Source organism: Bactrocera latifrons, unplaced genomic scaffold, assembly GCF_001853355.1.
Source record: "Bactrocera latifrons isolate USDA-ARS-PBARC rearing strain unplaced genomic scaffold, ASM185335v1 scaffold_2, whole genome shotgun sequence".
NCBI classification, from domain to species: domain Eukaryota; kingdom Metazoa; phylum Arthropoda; class Insecta; order Diptera; family Tephritidae; genus Bactrocera; species Bactrocera latifrons.
Window position 1 is genome coordinate 1,558,738 of NW_017535518.1, and position 21,877 is coordinate 1,580,614.

General features: G+C 36.1%; 1 protein-coding gene across 1 annotated transcript in view; it reads right to left on the reverse strand.

Annotated features, from left to right (window-relative positions):
- LOC108967787 overlaps window positions 1-21,877 on the reverse strand; it is a 291,336-nt gene that overhangs the window by 31,152 nt on the left and 238,307 nt on the right. Inside the window, exons 16-18 of the mRNA XM_018931415.1 lie at window positions 5,466-5,621; window positions 4,216-5,411; window positions 141-273 (exon numbers count right to left, since the gene is read on the reverse strand). Coding sequence (XP_018786960.1) covers window positions 141-273; window positions 4,216-5,411; window positions 5,466-5,621 — 1,485 coding nt within the window. The remainder of the gene's footprint in view (window positions 1-140; window positions 274-4,215; window positions 5,412-5,465; window positions 5,622-21,877) is intronic.

Below are 21,877 nucleotides of genomic sequence, written 5' to 3' on the forward strand. Positions count from 1 at the left end.
ACTTATATTTTTTGGTATTCCGGTTCGAAGTTATGTAAATTTGAGTGAATTTCATAAACATAGATATTAGAATTTTATATATAAAATATGTATTTTCTATGTATGTACATATGCATGTATTAGCGCTCATTTGCACTCACCAACAATATGCAAGATATGCCAAACGGATAGGACCACCATGAATTTTGTGTTGAATTTACATATGCTATGAATAATGCATCCGTTGATAATTTCATTAACAGCAAACAACCGGTGCGGTAAATTAGGCCAATGCTGAAATCAGAAACCAAAGTAAAGACTATAATAAACGCAAGCGAATATCTAAACAAGCAAAGCAAATAAATGAAAATAGTAACGCCAACACTACATACTTACCTATACATCAACAAATACATATGTATGTATATGTATATTATCATATGTACATATATATGTGTATTATAATACACACAACATTATTAAATGCCAGTGTAGTAAATGCAAATATAAATTATCGCGTGGCGATTAAAACAATATTGTAATGCAATTAAGTTCAACTGTAAATTGTTGTTAGTTATTATTATTACTCGCATTTACTGAGCTCATTATAGTGTAGTGTTGCGTGGAGTAAATAAAGCTAGCCGCTAGTTAGTTGTAATAACGTCAATATATTAGCGTATAATTTAGTAATATGCGGTAAAAATTACTACACTACTGTGCACTTATGTTTGAGTGGCGTTTATTTCTGTCTAAGCAAGTGTCACAAAGTAGCTGTTGGAGGCATAATTAACGTAAATTTGAGTGCACTATGCGTATATTTGAAAATCAGAAACTGAATTACTTATCACTAACTGCGGTTGTGTTTTTGGATTTTTGGAGAAAACTTTTTAAAATTGAATGCTCTAAGCTATGCTATAAGCTCACAAACGTCTAATATTTGGAGTTTTTGAAGTGGCAGAAACTTATCGTAAGCTCGAGTAAACACCACTCATTAACACTGATTTTGTATGTATATATTTGGTACTTAGATCTTCTCAAACCTCATTAAAAAACAGCTATAAAATCGACTTTATGCACATTTTTGGTGTTCAATATTACACACTACTCAGTAACACTGAGTTTATGTATATAATTATCGTTAGAGGCTAAAAACTCTGAAGAAAATTATCATAACCTCGAGTTTAGTTAGAAGCATCAAACATCTGGTAACAATTTTAGTATTAAACGTTAAATAGTACTGACAAATACTGAGCTTATAAATATATAGACCTATAAGTCCTTTCTTAAACTCAACTTCAGTCTTGATTTCTGTCACAATTTCAAAATTTGGCCTTCTCGTTGATTTAGCAGGCAATGAATGTGACATTAAAATTGGAGTTTCTTAAACCCACCATAGAACATACTTCGATATTGCTAATAAAGATTATACTCTAAACTCTCTCTGTGGTGCTTCTCCTGCTATTTATGGATTATTTCAATTCACACGTTTGTCTTCTATGAAATTTTAAGCCTATTCCAACAGATTATTATACCTCCAAAAACATATTAAATATGCCTTTTATTAGCCATCGAATGGCTGATCAAAATAATTTTCTATAATTTAACCAAATCGTCGATGCTGTCGGTAAAGATTCTTGCATATAATGTGTACAAGTATATGGTTAGCAAAGGCTTCTTAGTTGCTGTATGAAATAATTTAATTTTAAAGGTACTCTCTTTGACGTCTTTCACTGTCAGGTGGTACTACTACTACGCCTTCGGCAATTTTTTTTTTAAACCATGATTTAGAATGACTAAGTTTGATTTGATTTTAGACAATAAATTATGCAAGGGATATCTGCAACTAAATAATATAAATAAATAATAAATATGTATAAATCTATTAAAGTCCATTTTAAAAAGAACCAAAAATATGTCTACAATTATTATTTTGCAAAGAGATGGTTTGTTACTTATTCTGTTATACCGAACATACGTTGCAAACCTATTATCATTGTGTACTTTTCTGGGAAAGGAGAAACCTTCTTAACGCCCAAAAGAGTTTGAAGTATAGGAACTGGAAGCAATACTAGTTGAAGATTGTTGCGAAACATGAGTAAAAGTCTCAAGCCCTCTGGGATTCACTTAAGCATCCATTTTATAAAGTTTAAGAGTAGCTGGGTTTCTTCAAAAGTAGGAAAAATGGCTGCTAGTCACGTCAAAAGACGTTGAAAGATGGTTTTTCATATTTGAAAAGCTGCTCGGACGCTACAAAAGGAAGTCGTTTTGCATGGTAATAAAAAACTAATCCATTACGATTACCGTGGTTGTGGAATACACATATGTAAGGAAGGTAAGAAAAATTTATAGGTTTACATAGATGGGCAAGACTTTCAATACTTTTCTACTTGTTGCAGTATATATGGGAAGCACTGTAATGAAGAAAAAAAAAAGAAAAAAAAAACACAAAGAAAAAAGATGAAAAAGAGCGCAAAGCGGTTTATATCTGAGAATTTTATACGAAAAGTTGTACAATTTGATAAGACTTGACCTACAATGTCAGCTGCAGAAATTCAAAACGACCTCACCCAGTCCTGCGGTGTTCATACAGCAATAAGACTTCTGCGTGAACATAATTGATATGCCCGTAGTCCTCGAAAAGTACAGTTATAAAAAAAAGCCGACTAAAAATTCGGCAAAGAACATCTAATTTGGCCGATTGAGAAATGGCGAAAAGTTTTGTCGACCGACTAGTCGAAAGTGGTTCTATACGGTGGTAAAAGTATACAAGACGCTTTCCTAATATTACATAATACAAAGTACAACCCCAGATTCACCACAAAAACTTTAAAGCAATGCGGTTCGAGTATCATGGTTTGGTCCTGCTTTTCCTACAGAGATATAGGTTCAATTCGATTCAAAGATAACCGTCATAATGGACCGATATGTACAGATGGATATAATGCAGAATATTATGATATCTAAATGTGGTCGTACAAGCTTTAAAGACGATACATGTGATAGACGTCCAAAAGGCACATCAACACCAGAAATCATAGCCAAAATACAGGACAGAAAGCTGTGTATACAATTGGTGCCGCATTCGCTAAAAATGGAACAAAAACACATTCGAATGCGACTTTCTCAGCAACATTTGGAGCGTTTTAAAAAGGATGAAGTGGATTTTGTGCGGCGATTCACCACTATGTATGAGATTTGGGCCTTTCACCATAATCTCGAATCAAAACAAGAGATTAAAGAGTGGTGTGAACAACCGTTCGGCTTCAAAACGAGTTCGTGCCCGGAATAATCGGTCAAGAAGGTTATGGTATCAGTTTTTTGGGATGCAAACGAATTTTGTTTGTGGATTACTTGCAAACTGGTAAAACAATTAATTCTATACATTACTGCAATCTTTTAAACCAGTGGAAGGAAAAAATCGTCAAAAACTCCCGGTATGTAGAAATAAAAATCCTTTTTCATCAGGACAATGCACCGTGACTCAAGAGCATTTTGGCAATGGCTAAAATCTATGAAATAAAGTTCGAATTGTTGGAGCATCGACTCCCCAGCTTTTTTCATTTGTTTCCAGAACTCAAAAAATATATGCGTGGCAAGCGTTTTTCATCAAATGAAAAGAACACAACAGCCTATTTTGCAGATATTGAGGATTCTCACTACAGGGATGAGATCCACAGAATGGAGGATCGTTGGAGCAAGTGTATTAATGTTCAGGGTGATTACGCTGAATAATAAAATGTATTTTGAATCATAATATTGCGCTTTTTTTTTATCAAAAGACAAGACTTCTTGAACAAACAGGTACTGAATTTCTATACAAAGAGTATTAAGTATATTCTACCAAGTATTTTACTTTAGTACCTTTGATTTACCCTTCACTGTTTAGCCTACGGACGTGGTGTGATGGAATACGAATATATGATTAGGCAAACCATAGTGCCACTTTAATTTACTAACCGAAGGCTGAATCTTCATTAAATTGCATAAAACTTTATAAATTTAAACTAGCAATTAAGGAATAAATCGATTGAAAACTAACTAAGTTCGAGCAACTGAAAACCACTTTTCACCCACTTGCGCATTCCAGAAGTCAGAATGAAAAATGTCTCAATTGCGTTGCACTAGCAAACTTTCAACAGCGAAATAAATAAAAAAATAAAAAATAAAATAAAAGTAAAATAAATAAGTCAACACTTCGTGCACACTTGCGGTTGAAGAAAATGGCAACTGACTTACCGTCTACGCATGGCCACATTGAACTTATCCTGCGGATGCGCATGAATATTTCGATTTTTATGCCACAGCCATAAAAGTTTCTTGATTAAAATGACGAAGAGCGCAAAAAAGAGCAAAACGAAAAGTAAATCAACGCAAATAAATATGATGAAACTGAGCGCTGGCACGCCACTGCCATCGCCCGTGAGCTGTGACTCCAGCTCCGTGGCATCTGAGTCGGTGTAAGCCGCGAAGTCACCGTGATAGGCAGCAGCGGTGGCGGAAGCGGAGATAGCTGCCGGTTGGAAGTTGTTATGCCAGCCGGCAACGGAGAAGGTCGTCGAAGTGGAAGCAGTCGACACGGAGGCGCTCACGGAAGACGCAGCAGTGGTGGCATTGTTGTTGTTGTGGGCGCCATACGTGCTAGTGGCAGTAACAGCGCTAGCAGTTGTTAATATTCCGGTGGTAGCGGTTGTAATTTCAGCAGCTGTGATTGATGCCAGCTCCAAGATGCTGTCGCTTGTTGTGCTCGCCAACACGCTGTACCCATCATTGCTTTGGTTGCTGATGTGACTCGGTTCAATCTTCAGACTTAACGATGTAGCCGGTGATTGTGTGGGTGCCATATGCGCCACTAAGTAATCACTTCCGCCACTATATCCGCCACCGTACATATGCGACAAACCATGTGGCATACCAAACATAGCGTCGGACATTGCTGCGCTTGTTGCTGTTGTTGGCGCGCCCGAAGTTGTATTGCTCATCACTTGGAGCCACCAATTGCGTGGCCATTTGCCAATAATGCTGCATATCAGCGGCACAGCGATGGCATAGAGCAATGGCGGCAGCCAACTAATGCCGATGACGGCGCGTACGCTCACCGGAAAATAGAGCTCTTGTACCAGCGCCACGGAGCGTGCAGCTGACGCGCCTGAAACACTGCCCGCGCGTCGACCGCTGGCGGTGGCACTGCTGTCGCTAGCAATGCTATTGTCATTGCTGCCACCAAGGGCGAAGCTGGCGCTGACATTGATGCCCACACTGCTGTTGTTGCTGTTGCTGCTGATTTGCGTAATGTTTGTGGTGGCGCTCAGGCTGTGTGCGTCGATGGTGGTTGCGGGCGCGGCGGCTGCCATAGGCGCGCCACTGCCATTGTCATTGCCACTTGTGGAGTTATGCCGCATATTCAAGTCGTGTTGTTGTTTATGCTGAGTTTGCTGTTGTTGTTTATGTTGATTCTTTTGTTGTTGTTCCTTTTTTATTGTCGTTACGCGTGCACTTGCGGCTGTGGCCGTTGACATTTTATTGATATGCAACATTTTTTTTGGCACCAGTTCGGAGTTAACAACCAACGCAATCGCAATCGTAGTCGAGACGCCGAGCAGCAGCAGTGAGGCGAGCGATGAGTTGACAACTGCCTGCCAATTCTGAAATGAGAAAGTTAGAAACGGAGAAATGAAAAACTTTATCAGACGAGGTGATAGAATGTATGCGTCGGAGTTTGAGTTAGTTAGTAAAAGCTATAGGGTGATCCCATGTATTGCAATAGTTATTAGCACGACTAGTTAGAAATCTCTATATTTATATTATTATTCTATACGAATACACAATCGAATTCAGTTCACTCATCATTACAATAGTTCGACTAGGAATGCTCTGAAGTAAAGCAAAAGTGATTTTTGGACGGCAGGAGAGATCAATTGAGGAAAAGGGTAGTGTTTGACCTGCTACACTACGCTATACACTTAGGATGACTATCCCTATATAGTGCAAAGGTATTTGGAGAATTCTTTCAGTTTAAAAAAATGTATACACTCTTCATGCTCAAACTATACATTTCGATTAAACTTATTTTGAACTTTTTTGGTTCCGATGACTTCTATAAATATTGGATAGTGGAAAAAGTCCTTCTGAATTTATAAACAAACTTAAACTTGACCAACTTCAATGAAGCATTTTTATCGAGTAATTTTTGGCATTTTTCCGCTAGAGACATTATTCCATCAGTTTAAAACTTTTCTGGTTTCTTGGCGAAAAACTGCGCTAAGTAATTTTCACAGGCTTCTCTTGAAGCCAACTTTACTCCATTAAGGAAACTCTGCATTTACTGAAACAAATGGTAGTCCGATGGTGCAAGGTCAGGGCTATATGGTGGATGCAACAAAACTTCCCAGCCAAGCTCTCCTAGTGTTTGCTGAGTTATCAAAATTGTGTGTGATCTAGCATTGTACTGATGGAAGACTAAGGCCTTTCTGTTGATCATTTCGGGCAGGTTTTTTACACTGCTCGCTTCAATGTCATCAGTTGTTGACAGTAAAATGTAGAATCAATCGTTCGACCAGGCTGGAGCAGCAAAACTCTTCGAGGGTCAATCCTGGCGACCATTTCTTGAGCTTCAACACGCTTGGATCATGATCTTTTTCGCACATTATTGAAAAGACTTTTTAGACTACCCAATATAAGAGAGCTCGAAATTCCACACCAACCCCGAAGTAACCTTGTTTCAAAACTCATTAATATTGATTATTACTGCTCATTTCGAATATCTAGTCTTTAGTCCTGAACCTTATACGAAAGCTCTTGCGTAAAGAAAGCTCTACAGAAAAGCTACGTTAGCTTGCGTCAAAGAAGAGATAAAGGATAAAGAAAACTTTCTTTTAGGTCTATGAAAACCACTAAGAGCAGTTCTAGGGAGTAATGTTTGGACTTGAAAGGTCCATGCATAATTCTTTTCCAATAGTGAGCGCTCCTCAAAAGACTTTAAACAATTTTTAATATCTAAATACAGCTTATGTGGAATATGTACGAGCTGTAAGCTCTTTAACAAAGCATTAGATAAATGTGTAAGCTCAAAATGGATAAATACAAAAGTTTGTGAAAGCTGTGTACGAAAGCTTCTAGTTATTTCTCTAAACTGTTAAAATCTTAAAGAGCTGCTGACTGAATTCGTTGCCAGTCTGGTAATTACTTCAAACATTTGTAGGAAAATATGTAAATTATTAATCACTTTTCTCTGCAGTGAAAAAGTTTCGGAAAATCCTAGCTATCTCTAATAAAAACACACACGAATGGATTAGAACTGATTTCCTTATCGAGAATATTTAATTCGAAGACACTTTTCAATAGCCTGCCTTAACTCTTAAAATGCTTTCTTAAACCAAACAAATGCCACCATATTAAGTGCCACATAAAGAATACCGCGAGTACCAGACAACCAAAAGAAAAAAAGCCCTCCTTAGTTCGCCTAGCTGGTTAATGCCTTTAAGACATGCCAACGTTGACACAAAGCCACACAATGGAAGTAATGTGCCAGCAATGATATTTGATGTATTAAATAGGCTAAATGCAGGGGACTATAATAAATTACGACTGCGTTGCCAACTGTAAAAGTAAGACCGCCAAATATGGCAAATAAGGCGAAAGCAAATGCTAAGAAAGTCGTTTGCAGGCAACGCTTCGGCGGATGTTAGTGGCAGCAAGGGATTTAATTAAATACGGCAATGGTAACCGACAAACGACAAGTAAAACATACGGAAATTATACAGACATAAATATACGTGACTGCGTTTAGATGTGTGTGTATGATTTCGGTAACTTTTTATGCAAAACTTCCGAGGAATTTTATTATCAAAGCAGTGACAGGCACATTTGGGTTGTGTGCACACTCGGATTGAGTATTTGGCGAGGTAAATAATGGAATATAAAATTTGTATAACTTTTTAAGCATATAATCGAGGGGCTTCTTATGTTTTTGCAATAATGTGTGTATGTTTGTGTTGAATACAATTTATAAATTAGTAGACGAATGAACGTTTTTCCGTGAACATAATGTATTTGCAATTTTTTGATTGTGTAATAATATGGGTTTAATGGGTTGAAACACCTTTGGGATTCCCTGCTACTCGTATTTGATAAGCGGGAAAGCATTTACATGCCTTATAAAACATTAATCTTATATGACATGTTAGTAGAGTTGAAAGAGCTGAAAGGGAGTGGAATGGTTAATTTGGAAATTGACTGTTCTGAAAGGTGGTGAAATATTCGCCGAATAGATCCTTAGGAGTCGTAAAGACTTCCGAGAAACTCGCTTTATCACCAAATTTATGATGTAGGTGACTAACAAAGTAAGGTCAATTGTGGGGCAACGCTTGTATCTAGGCAATTTAACTTCAATATTTCAGAGTATTAATGTCTAAAAAGAAAAAGGGATTCTTTTGATTTATAAAGATCAGTATTCTGGATCACAACTTCAATTTCAAGATATGAAATAGATAGCCAAAAGTGTCATCCGTCTGGCTACAGAATAAGTACGGACAATTTAGAAGTCATTAATAATTATATACTAAATTTCCACGAGGGCTGACTGACGGGTCAGTGCGAGCTGGAATGTTTTAAGGACATGCAGAAACCTCAAGATCCTCAAGATTATATGCACGAAGAGAAAGACGTTGCATTTTACTCACACGGTCTCGATAGAACGGCTAGATGCTTGTTGAACTAATAATTGGTCACAACATACGAGGTGTGTTCAAAAAGTATCGCGAATTTTGTGTTCTTTTAAAAATTATTTATTTATTCATGAATATCTATTTTGTCCCCTTCAAAGTAATTCCCATGAGATATTATACACTTGTGCCAACGGTTTCTCCAGTCTTCGAAGCACTTCAAAAAATCACTTTTTTATCTTCTTCAGCTCCTCCTTCGATGCCGTCTTTATCTCGTCAAGAGAAGCGTAACGTCGTCCTTTCATGGGCCTCTTCAGTTTAGGGAATATAAAAAAGTCACAGGGGGATAGATCTTTGTGGGTCTCTACGGTGGCTGCGGCATTATTAGTGTGCTGCTTTTTGACCAAAATGTCGCGCACAAGCAACGATGTGTGAGCACTGGCGTTATCGTGGTGCAAAAGCCAATTTTTGTCACATTTTCTTGGCCTTCTGAGAACATTTTGTACCAACGATAAAATTTGCTTCGGTCGAAGGTAGCTTCTCCGTATGCCACAGTGAACATTCGGAATGCATCCGCGCACTTAATTTCGTTTTTCACACAAAATTTGATACAGGTTCTTTGATCCATTTTTTTGAACAGGTGAAAATCGAAGACGATCCAAAATACGTGCAAGCAAAGCAGCTGTCAACAATTAAATGAACATTCAAAATGGCCGAGTTTGTCGGCATAAGTGAGGGACATGAGTACCAACATAACGCCACAACATATATTCGAAATTCGAATATACGTAACCCGCGAAAATTCAAAATTCGCGATACTTTTTGAACACACCTCGTACTGTCATCACATGCCACCTAATGGGCATAAGTAACGACAAAACATGCAGAAAGTGGAAGAATTATGCTGAGGGAGACACTGGTATACCTCATATGCTTCTTTCTAGAATTATTTATAAGAAGTCTTAGATAACTTGAAGCTTCGCAGTTCAACAGTATGAAGTATCAAAATTAGCTATCAATGTACAATTACAGCTCGAAAAACGCCTTGATGTCCTTTATGTTGAAATTCTCAAACCAAATTAAACTGAACCTTCATTAGGTATTAGTAAGGACTACAGTGGGCATTAGTAAGGGGCAGTAAGTTTATGTACGACGTATCAGCCGGGTGGTAAAACCTAATGTTAATTAACCTTATAGAGACCTATGTTTTTCGCGTTGCATTACAGTTGACTGACAGAGAAGCTAAACGACGATCTGACATCAATTAGACTCGGACTGGTCCATATAAACTGAGCGCACATACCGAATCGAACATTTTTTTACCTTGCATCGTTGGAATATTTTTTTATTATTCGTGGGAAGTTTGTTCAGTTAGTATGTGTTTGGGCAGCTGTCTGTCTAAGACGCGAAAACTTTCTCTAACGATTTACATTATCAAAAACATTTTAAGAACGAATTCGCTTTAAATTACGACCAGAAGAAATGTCGAAAATGTTGAAAATATTAGAGAAGTATTTTATGGAATATACTTCATTACGAACACAAGTATTTGAGTGGCACAAAACATTCGTTGAAGGTCAAGGCGACATCAAAACTTTAACTGAAGCGAGTTGTTCATCAACCTTTGTTCAAGATGATATACATATATACATCGATGAAGTTGAAGAAATAGTGCTTGAAAATCATCGAGATAGTATCAAAGAGATCGACTTAGGAATTTTGGATTAAAGTTTCAGATCCAAAGTTTCAGGTATAAAGTTTGAGGTATAATATATTAGGTATGAAGCGTGTCAATACCAAACATTTATCAAAATAACTAAAATTTTCCAAAAAGGCGACGATCGCTAAAGAAACTTTTATTAACGCAGCTGAAGAACCACAGAACTAGTGACATGATATAGGCTTATGAATATGATATCGAAACTGTGCAACAATCTAGAGAATGGTGCTCCAAAAATGAGTCCAAACCTATAAAACAATAACTACTTGAATACATAGAAGGTTGTCCCAGCCGAGGCTAATAACTTCTTATTTTGAAGGCTGGAGCCATGTGCAGAAGTTCACGCACATGTGGTAAGTTCTCTGACCGCCATTCATTTGAGAGAGGACAAAACCGATTATATTACATATGGCTCAAGCAGCTCATGACTTCCGGTCTTAGACCAACTATCATCTGGGTAGCCAAAAAAGACACGTTTTAAAGCAAGCTAAAGTGAGAAAGGTAAATATGTCCTCTCCAGGGTTGTGCGCTGGGTTTGGGATCCACCAGGCAAAAAACCCTACCAATGAAAAGCCACGTATAAGTGAGGCTTTTAACTAGTGCAATGAAGCTTGGATTATTCGCTAGTATGCTTGTATCACAAGGAGCCTTGAAGTCGAAAAATCTTCATTAGATTTCTAATCTTCATTAGATTTGTTTTAAAATACATGGAAATGTAATTTCTTTTGGGATTCATCAGATTCAAATTGGTTGGTATAACTTTCAAATGTTAGAAAAGGTTAAATTCCTAGGCAGGACCGGAAATAATTACTCTTGAACAACTAAAAGCAATTCTCTTCCGTTGCTGCTAGATCTTATGTATCGTTAAACAACTTTGGATTCGCCTATTTTGCCGATGTATTTAAATTCCAGCTACGTCGTCTGGAGATGAGATCCATTTGTTTCAGCTTTGATCTTCTGAGGATGGAACAGTCAGTAGGAAAAATGAAATTACTCTACTTCCAATTCATTGCAAATGACATATGGTAAGATTTAGAAGACTCCGATCGATTAAGACTCCTTCCAGAAGTCTGAAGCTGAAGTCTGCTATGACCGAAGCTATGCTAGATATACGTTGAAAGTTTTAGGACACTTTTGGTCAGAAACAACTCAAAAAAAAAAAAAAAAAAAAAAAAAAATTGTATTTGCGATTTGTACAAAAATAATTGTTTGTTTCTTGGAAGACGGAGTTTCTGCTTCGCTCATAGCCCAACAGTCGTCTGCAACCAGCATTAAATTAAGACATAATTAACTCTTCATGTGCACAAAATTCCTACTTTGCACTCGGTAGAAGAAACCGTAGAAATGTGATGGGAATACTCAGTGGTCACTGTCTGGTTGCGACACAGATCGAGAAGACTGCAGCAAATGTCCAGTGCAACAGAGAAACAATGGAACATCTCTTGTGCACTTATCTCGCATTGGAAAGACATCTGAAGAGGTATCGATAGTGAGGACGTATAGACTATATTATATATAATTATATTAAAATTTGCGTCAAACAAAGTGATCCTAAAGTATGACTAAACCTCTTGGACCTAGCCACTGAGCTCCATCGGGTATTGCAAAGCATTAAAACTAGTCTATACGTGGCTTACTAACTTAACCTAACCTTACTCTCCATGAGTGACAAAGATCATCTGCTCTTCTACTTTTTTTATTTGCAAGAGTTTCCCCTATTTTCTTAGCAACATTGTCAACCTTATTATTTCTGACCATCCGAACTTCTTCAGCTAAGCGTTTTATGTCGTCGAGGGTTGAACACAGACGGTAAGCTTGAAAAATTCCCGAATTAATACGTTGAAAAGTACGAGTCTGAAACGCAAAGATTATCATTCGTTTATATTAGTTATTCCCTTTTACGTACGCAGCAAATGATAAACACTGCTTCGCAGACTTAAGGCTTAAGCACGGGCATGTGGAAGGTGTGGCGCGTGAAATTGTAATGAAATACTGTGCGGCTCTCCACCTTTGAGATGGAGTGCAGTAGTATGTATGGGGTGTCAGCTTAGGAGCTTTGGCTACAGAACAATTTTAATTTTCATAACATAATTGTTTTTGTTATTGTTAGCAAGTTTGTAGTACTGTTACTTTGCTTTGAGGTAGCAAACGGCAAACAGTGGCGCGTTTTGTTTGCTGTATTGTTGTTTATTTTATATGAATTTATGAATTTTCATTTGGGTGTTACTTTGTTGACGTGAAGTGATAAGCTATAATACTTTTGCATTTTCCACTAAAAGAAACTTGAAATCTTTGTAACTTTTAGTCAATTTTACGAGTACAGTATTTGCAAAGTAAAGACCAAAAACTTTGCCAAAGTTATAACTTGTTGTCTTATGATTTTGTTGCTGGTGTTTTGAGCGGCCATGAAAATGAAAGGGAGTAGGGTGATAAAACAATTGCCGCAAAGTTATGACGATGAAGTTTTGGGTGGAAATATGAAACGAGCGAAAATACTATATTAATATTATAGGTAGTGGGATTTATAAAAAGTTAGTTTAAAGAAATTATTTCCATTATTACTTAAACGTAAATGAAATTTGTTATGTTAGCAAATGCCATTCATTTACTTTCACTTCGTCGATAATAATTTATAGTGACAGACAATCTCGAAGGAAAAGGAAAGTAAAACATCATCGGAAGCTCATAGTTTGTCGCAGAGATCACAATGTTTCATAAAGAAGCTATTTCAAAAATTTTGCAGGTCTGACGTCTGTCGAAGTTTTGCTGGTTGTCGCGTAGAGTAGACAATGTTGATCTAAATGAAAAAGCTTTTAAAGAGCTTTCGGCTGTGAGGTATCTTTGGAAAGCTTGTTACTTACCCCGCAAAGTAGGCATAGTTAAGACCTATGTTAAAGCTTTTTTAGAGCTTCTGCTTGTGAAGTAGCACCCAAAAGCTCTCTATTCATTGCTCAGAGTTATATTAAGCTTCATATGGAAGCTATTTTAGTGAATTCTGTGAGGCATAATTCAAAAGCTCACTATTTGTCACTCACTATTTTTTGCTGGTTGTTGCGTAGAGTACACAATGTTAGCTTTTTAAGAGCTTTCATCAGATGGAAGCCCTTTTTCAATTGAAAGCTCGTTAAATAAAAAAAATGGATTTATGCGATATACTGCAACAAATAATTATACGTTTTTTGTATAGTTGCCACTTTTTTTTTAATTTATAGCGTACGAATTTTTGTTTAGTTTCTAACAGTTTTTGGAATCCTCGAAATCCTGAATAGTTTATTTCCAGTAAAGCCTTCAGGACCGTATCCGATTTGGCTTTTTTCTTGTCAATCTTGTCAAAATGGCATCCCCGCATTGGTCTTTTGAATTTGCTAAATAGCCATAGGTCACGATATGAGGAACGACATGAGTCGAGTTTTTAACAAAATGAAGTGAAGAATCCAGGCTGTGCATGACATTTGAGCATTTGAGCGATTTTGACAACAATTGGGACTTGATGCGTTTAAGACAAAAAGTACATTCTTCGGAATGGTATGGGCTGAGCCAAATGACAGTCCAACACTAGCAAAGAGGTCTGTGTCATAGTTTGTTACCCAAAGGCCTCCGAAAACAAAATTTGGTGATAGTTTTTATACAAGCTCGAATATATCAGCTTTTACTATATCCTCAATTGAGTCAAAAAGATGTCTTCGGAGTGGTCATGAGAATTCCCTGAAATTTATACGGTGGTAAATCAGGCAAATGCGGTGGTTACGGCACGATTTTAGTTGAAAATGTGGCGGAATGGTCACGAATAACTAATGCAATGTGCGATTTTGCATTATCTCACTACTTTGTTCAATAAATTCAGACATAAAAGCATTATAGAAGAACTCACTCTTACAGACTCACAAAACGACGCGTATCTCAAATGTTAACGAATATTTTGACTTGAAACTTAACACATATGTCACAAATAGTACTACGAACTTACAGAAAAATTTACCGATTCGAAAAACACGCGAAGTATAAATTAAAAATACACGTTTTAATTTGATCGCAGTAATATATGTATATTGGCTACTGACTTCTAGTTTGAGCTTCCTACTCGAATATAGTGTGCGGGTTTTCTGATTCCTAATTGAGTACTCGAGTACTTTCCTGTTAATTGATCAATTTATGTCAAAAATTCTAGAATTATATTAGAATATATTTGATCTTTACTTTAGTAATAGCGTCAAGGTTAACTCATCTAGTCCACTCCGAGCAAAGGAAAACATTTTTGGGGGTTAGCCAGTCTGCTGGAAACATTAACGAAGTTTGTCTACCTTTTTTATCATGGTTAAAATTGGAAAGATAAATCTGGCAATTAACAACATAGTTATACTTAACAAAATTCAAACTTATTGCTGAAACTCTATGTTTTTTCATTTCACTACAAAAAGTTCGGAAAAAAACCTTCATAAACGGCCTTCTCGCGGGATTAAAGTCCTCCCTTACACGGAATAAATCAATAACTCATGAAATGGAACTATAAAATGTAACTAAGAGGTTATCAAAAACATATATATACATATATATTGTATATTTGATATTTGATGTATGTATGTATATTTGAAAGAAATCGTGTTCAATTAAAGACATTAGGTAATTTTAGTCCTTCATTGTTTGAGATCTCGTTTTCATATTTGGCACAAGTCATTTTGTGGAAGTGGCAGATGTTGGTTAACTATAGCTTAAGTTGATAAGATATCCTCACGAAATTTGCTACAGATTATTGCCTAGAACAGCAATATATTCTTCGGAAAAATTGTTCAAAACTGACTTGTATACAAGGCAGTGCTACAACATCCTAATATATGGTTTATACATGGTTCGCAACACTACAACACATAGCTATTTTTAAACAAATCTACTGAAAACAAGATAAATACTTTTTCATTAAAAATTGACCTTATTTCTACTTGAGGGTCGTTTAGTTTATATCAAAAAAGATGTCTAGAAAAAACTTTGCTTTAAAAGGGAAAATGTAAAGGGCATTACGAGGTGTGTTCAAAAAGTATCGCGAATTTTGAATTTTCTCGGGTTACGTATATTCGAATTTCAAATATATGTTGTGGCCTTATGTTGGTACTCATGTCCCTCACTTATGCCGACAAGCTCGGCCATTTTGAATGTTCATTTCTTTTTGCCAGCTGCTTTGCTTGCATGTATTTTGTATCGACTTCGATTTTCACCTATTCAAAAAAAATGGATCAAAGAACATGTATCAAATTTTGTGTGAAAAACGAAAACGAAACGCTTTTGCACCACGATAACACTCCTGCTCACATATCGTTGCTTGTGTGCGACTTTTTGCCCAAAAACAACACACTAATGATGCCGCAGCCACCGTATTATACAGATCTGGCCCCTGTGAATTTTTCTTATTCACTAAACTGAAGAGGCCCATGAAAGGACGACGTTACGCTTCTCTTAACGAGATAAAGACGGCATCGAAGGAGGAGCTGAAGAAGATAGAAAAAAAATTTTTTTTGAAGTGCTTGGAAAATTGGAAAAACCGTTGACACAAGTGTATAATATCTCATGGGGATTACTTTGAAGGGGACAAAATATTCATGAATAAATAAATAATTTTTGAAAAAAAAATTTTTGAAGAAATAATTTTTGAAAAAACACAAAATTTGCGATAATTTTTGAACACACCTCGTATCCCTTCGGTGCAACGGTAAACAGATTTACTTGTTTACTATGAAAAGTATTTGCTATTCAAATATATGTGTATATACACTAATAAATCGGATTTTCTGAATATTGATTTTTCTGTTGGGCTACACAGTGCTTTCTGGTATTCTAAAACTTGCTTTTAACTTCTTAATCATAAACCTTTTTAATTTCTGTTTTATTTGACTTGCAATATTTCTTTACTCAATCCACCAAATTAACTTTTTTGTTGTTTTTTGTTGTAATACCAATTTGTAATATTCATTATTTATGTATGTATCTCTTGACTTTTTGTATCCCATTCTACTGAATTCTTCTCCCCAAACGTCAATACTTTATGTACACAGTTTGACGCGTAAATTCTCTTAACTTGTTCATGAAACCAAAAAATGTTTTATTAGCTGACTTTTACGCTGTTTTGACCTATTTAATCTACGTTAAATGCCTTAAGCGCCAGACCCAAAGTCTTACGCTTGACAAGAAAAAATATCAAAAATTATGGCTTTGCGTACTTTATTAGCATGAGGTTTTTGGTTTTTGGTGTTTGGTTTTCGGATTTTAATTTTCAATTTTTGTTATTTGGTTTTCTTTTCTTGTTTTTTGCCTTCTTATGACCAATAAATAATTATTCTTTACAGTTGTTGCTTTTCAATTCGCATGTTCATGTAAATTCTCAGACGCAAACAAAAACAAGCACGACGCGGTTTATCTCTTTGGGAGCATAAATTTAAAACATATGTATATGTAAAGCTGCCATGCACACACACATACTCTTACACTCTCAAGCCAGCCATATTGCTCTGAAACACTTATATATGCACAGGCAAACAACTACATGTAAGTGTACGTGTGTGTGTTTGTAAACCAATATACCGTTTTGTGTTTGAGTTTGGCTTTTTCAACTTGGGAAATATGATTGTTGATTTCCAAAATTTATTCCAAGCTTTTATATTTTCTTGTTTTTATTTTTTTGGTTTTCCGAGGGCAAGCACAGCGCCATCACCATCAACCAGTCGATGCTCCAAAAAAAAAATCGCCAAGTTTTTGTCACTGCGGACCGTTTTATTTGCTTTTCATTTCTGCTTGTTGTCGTTTGTTATTAATTTGAAATTCAACTAGTGCGTCCGTCCAGCTTCTGTACCGCTCCACACCGTGCAACTGAAATCTGCCACAAGTCGTGTAACACGGCAACCGCATACTTGCTTCGGTGGTCGGTCAGACTCGCAATTGTTTTGCTCTGCATTTATTCGCCACATATATGTTTGTGTGTTTGTATTTATATAATTTGTTTATGTACGAGTATGCATATTTTAGTTGTATTGGTGTTGTGATTTCCTGTCATGCAACACACTTTACGAGTTAGTAACCTGCAACACATGCACTATTTATAATATCTTGTGTGAGATAACGGGATAAATATATTTGTGACTTTCCAAAAATATTCATATTATATGTGTATGCACATTAGAGTGGGTCGATTTTTTACAACTTTGCTCAAGAGATTACGTTTCTAAAACCGCTTTCGCGCCTGTTAAGTTTAAAAACTCCGAATAATCGTTGCTATGGGAGATATGTGTTATTGCTGTCCGATCTGACCGATGCCGATTAACGATCAATATAATATCGAAATGCACCCACGTTTCAAGCTTCATTCTGATATTTCGAAAGCTGACGAACAAAAATAAAAAAGTTGTCTTAAAAATCGCTGGTTCAAAACCAGCTTTAGACCCATAGTCTCTTAAGCAAAGTTGTTCAGAATTATCTCTAGAACATTTACCGCTTACAGGATTTTTCCGTTCCCTGTAAATCAACGTAGCTTAATATACATACTTATAGCATATTTTTGGCTTCTTCATATTCATGATATCCACAGCAATTATTATTTTGTAAAGAAGCTTTGCATCTTTTTAAGGTTCAAGTACGATGGATACCTTTAAGACTTGTCCTTTCTCTTATGTTTCGATTCAGTTTGCAACCGTTTACACCGGATCTGGTTGCCGGGGCATAAAAGGGGTAGCCGTAAATGAGCTGTCCGACGAACTAGTCATCTCTGCAGTGGCTTCCAGTTTGATTGGCCCAAAACGATGCACTGAGGTAATGCCCTACACCATAAAATATTTGCTCCACAAGGAGAAGAGAGTGGGGAGAAAACGGCGATGGGAAAGGGTAACAGAAATGCGCCACGCCAAGTTACTATTGGGAGTTTACAACTCAGCAAGGTTTAGAGATATGATCAATCTTCTTCACATGTACAACATCGGCATAATCTTTTGTGCAAAGTGCCGGTTTTGCGACAGGTAACTCCAGACCAACTGACTCTAGATTGCCCAGCAATTTGTACAAGCGGGCTGAAGGTCCTAGAATCCATCCCCTCCATAGTGGCCAGAATGCTTCTGGTATTATAGGAGAGTATACAATAAGTCGAAGTGCAAATCTCAATTATTTTCTATCTTCCTATTTAACACAATGTTTCTTTCAGCTCGAGGTATTAATATTGGGTGTAATGGCTTACTTTAAGTGATAAATCAGTCATCTATTTGTCGTAAATCGCGGTATATTACATAAAACATACTACTAACTCGGGTTAGTTTTATCTAACTTTTACTGGACCTACGTACTAAATACGGCTTAGCTTGTATTTGGTCCCTCGGCACCGTGATTAGGTATTACTTCATAGGAATAAGCTGAGCAAATTTGCCGCTTTAAAAACTCCTTGCGAGATTATTCAGCTGGTCTTTGGCTTCTTCTCTTATTCTGAGTTCTTTGATCGCTATTGCGGCCCAATCTTTCATGTTCGCTTCGATGGCAGCATGTGACTTATAATGTTGTAGGGCGTCATCTTTTGGTTTTTTATTCATTGGATGGTAGTTCTCTCCACTACATATCTCGAGCAGGAGAAAAAGATATGTACCAGTAAAATTTTAATATCAGTCTCAGGCCTTATTCCTTTCGAAATGAGACTGAAAATGCCGTTACCATCAATAGCACGGGCGTTATCTATTTTCAACAAGATGATGCCGCGCCTCATGTTTAAACGTGGACATATTTGGTGATTAACTGATTCCTAGAAATGGTCCAATTAAACTGACACCATGATTGTTCGATTTAACGCCTATAGATAATTTTTTTCGTCGTCACATTCGCGACTTGGCTCCCAGTCAACAAATTCATAGTCCTTTGCACGTAGGCAACCACGAATACCACAGTCGATGGAACTATGATCTGTACAAGATATGCAACGGTATTGGCACACTTCAGCTAATTAAAAGACAGCGGCTATGCTGGCTAGGTCATGACGTCCGTATGGATGAAAATACTTTTGTATAGTTTTGAGGATAATGAACGCCAAAGAAAGCATCGGAACAGGAACACCTTCCAAAAGAACAACTCCGTTGGAAAGACCAGGTGCAATAGTATTTCACTAAACATGGTACCTACAGTTGGACGCATACAGCGAGAAGGAAGAACGCTGTTATAAACTCGGCTATAATCACGGAAGCGTTAAGATGAGATTCGGCAAATATAAAGAGCTGATGTCAATTGTAGTTTTTAATTTTTTTTTAACAAGCAGCATAAGTTATGCCCTTCTTGGACATGGTTTCTAAGTGCATAGTTTTTTATAAAGTAATGAAATAGTATTGGCTTTGTTGGATGCATTGTGAAGGCAGCTGTGTATGCCAAGGCCTTTTGAGGATAGTTCTTAACAGTACAACCCTCCAGACAGGGGATTTGCAATATTTTTATTTCTCGAAAACAGTAACATAACGTGAGGAGCAACGGGACCGTGATCTCTATAGACAATTTTTATTCGATTTTTTTTTTATAGAGAAATGCTAAAAACTGCTTGAATGATGATATTTTAAGATCGATCGTTGCCGAAAGTGCCGTTGTGTCTAACAGAAAAGATAACACTTAATATTTGCAATATTGTAGAGTGCTTTCCACCCTTCCAAATTGAAAACAAATATTCTGAAAATTAGCGGAACTCGATAATAAACTGCTTGGAAATTAATTTGTACTACTCTCTTGCCATTCAAAGGTATTCTAATTTTCGAAAAGTATATGTGTAGTAAGAACATAATTGTATATTGATATTTAGTGGTATTCATAGTGACCAACGAAAATGAATGAAATGTTTACCATTCAAAGCCTAAGCATTGTGACTTTACTACATCGAAATATTGCACAATATAATTACATATATACAAATATTTACGAGTACAAATTATTTCACGCCTGTAAGGGAGATAATTAAGAAAGAGCTCTAAATGCATCTACATATACACATATGGGTATTTGTTAGTTAAACCTTAAGCATTGTGTTTACGTTTATATCTATTTAGAATATACATATATAGATATATTTATATATATGTATATGCATATCAATAGGAGCTGTAACTCAACACTAAGGGCTAAGTGCTATTTACACCTAACTGTGTTTACAAATATATAGGTATATTCATAAATATCTGAGGCTTTTATCCAAAAGCGTTTCTCATTTAGAATGCAACAATTATGACCTTTAATTTACTGTTTGCAAATTACTTTACCTAACCAACTTGATTAGTTCTAGTTGGAATTCCGAGCATTCTCAAGAAGAATATACAATTAAGTGTAAGTATTAAAGTTTAAATTATATGTAGCCTTGTATATGTATGTAGTAGAATTATATGATTTATGACTGTATCAAAATTCGGAATGTGAAATTCCTGTAAAATTCTTCGAGAGAAATTAAAATTATGCACTAACGAAGGGATGCATGTATGTACATACATATAGTATGTACTAAATAAATATTAAATTGCAATTGAAGTGAGAATTATTTATTTGAAATTACTTATTAAATTATTGCGAAGTAATTATGTAATTATTATATTTTTTTATCCTTATATGATTATACGAGAATTAAATTTACTAATTGACTAATTGTAATGAGATCAACGACATAATTGACTGTGATTATTGAACTGAATTAATGGTAATAGTTGTCTTGAATTTGTTTTATAAATATATTATTAAACTATTCACGAAGTTTGTAGCAGCAATACGGAAATATCTGCGACCTAATAAAGTATATAAAATTTTGTTCAGAACGCTCCACTGTATCATACCATCAAAACAAATTAGATCAGGTAGTTCTGTTAATGATATGCCAACGAAAAGTTTAACCGAAAAGTTCTTGAATATTATTAGGTTGGCAGCAGAAAGTTATCAGAGGATCTCAACATGTTTTACAGATCGACTCAACACCTTTTGTTTCATGTTTTGGGTATGAATAATAGTTTGACTCAATATCTTGTGATTAGAGTTTTGGTGATGAAGCATGTCAGTACTAGATTCGTAACAAAAGGTCTAAATCACTTGCAAAAACGACATCGAGTGGTGCTCGCAAAAGAGATGCTTGACAACGCAGCTGAGGAGCCTACATTTATGGAACGTATTACTACTGGTGATGAAACATGATTTTATGAACATGACAACAAAATTGTCCAATAATCTCACCAATGGCGCTCCAAAATACGTCGAAAATGAAACAAATCAAAATTGGCTAGAGAAACTGAAGGCTATCTCACACGAGGTTTCAAAATATGGAAAGTTGAATCAAGCCTTAGTCTTACTATCCTTATTATATTGGCTCAGGAGCTTATTTTGAAAGCGATAGTAAAAAATGCATGCAAAATATGTGAAAATGTATTTTTTTTAACTGCGTGGGTCTAACTTGATCAGATGGTATAGCTGCCATATAAACGCCCCAAGTAACTTTTTTGTTTGGAAATAATATTGAACATATGTATTTTATATTTAAAATTTAAAGTTT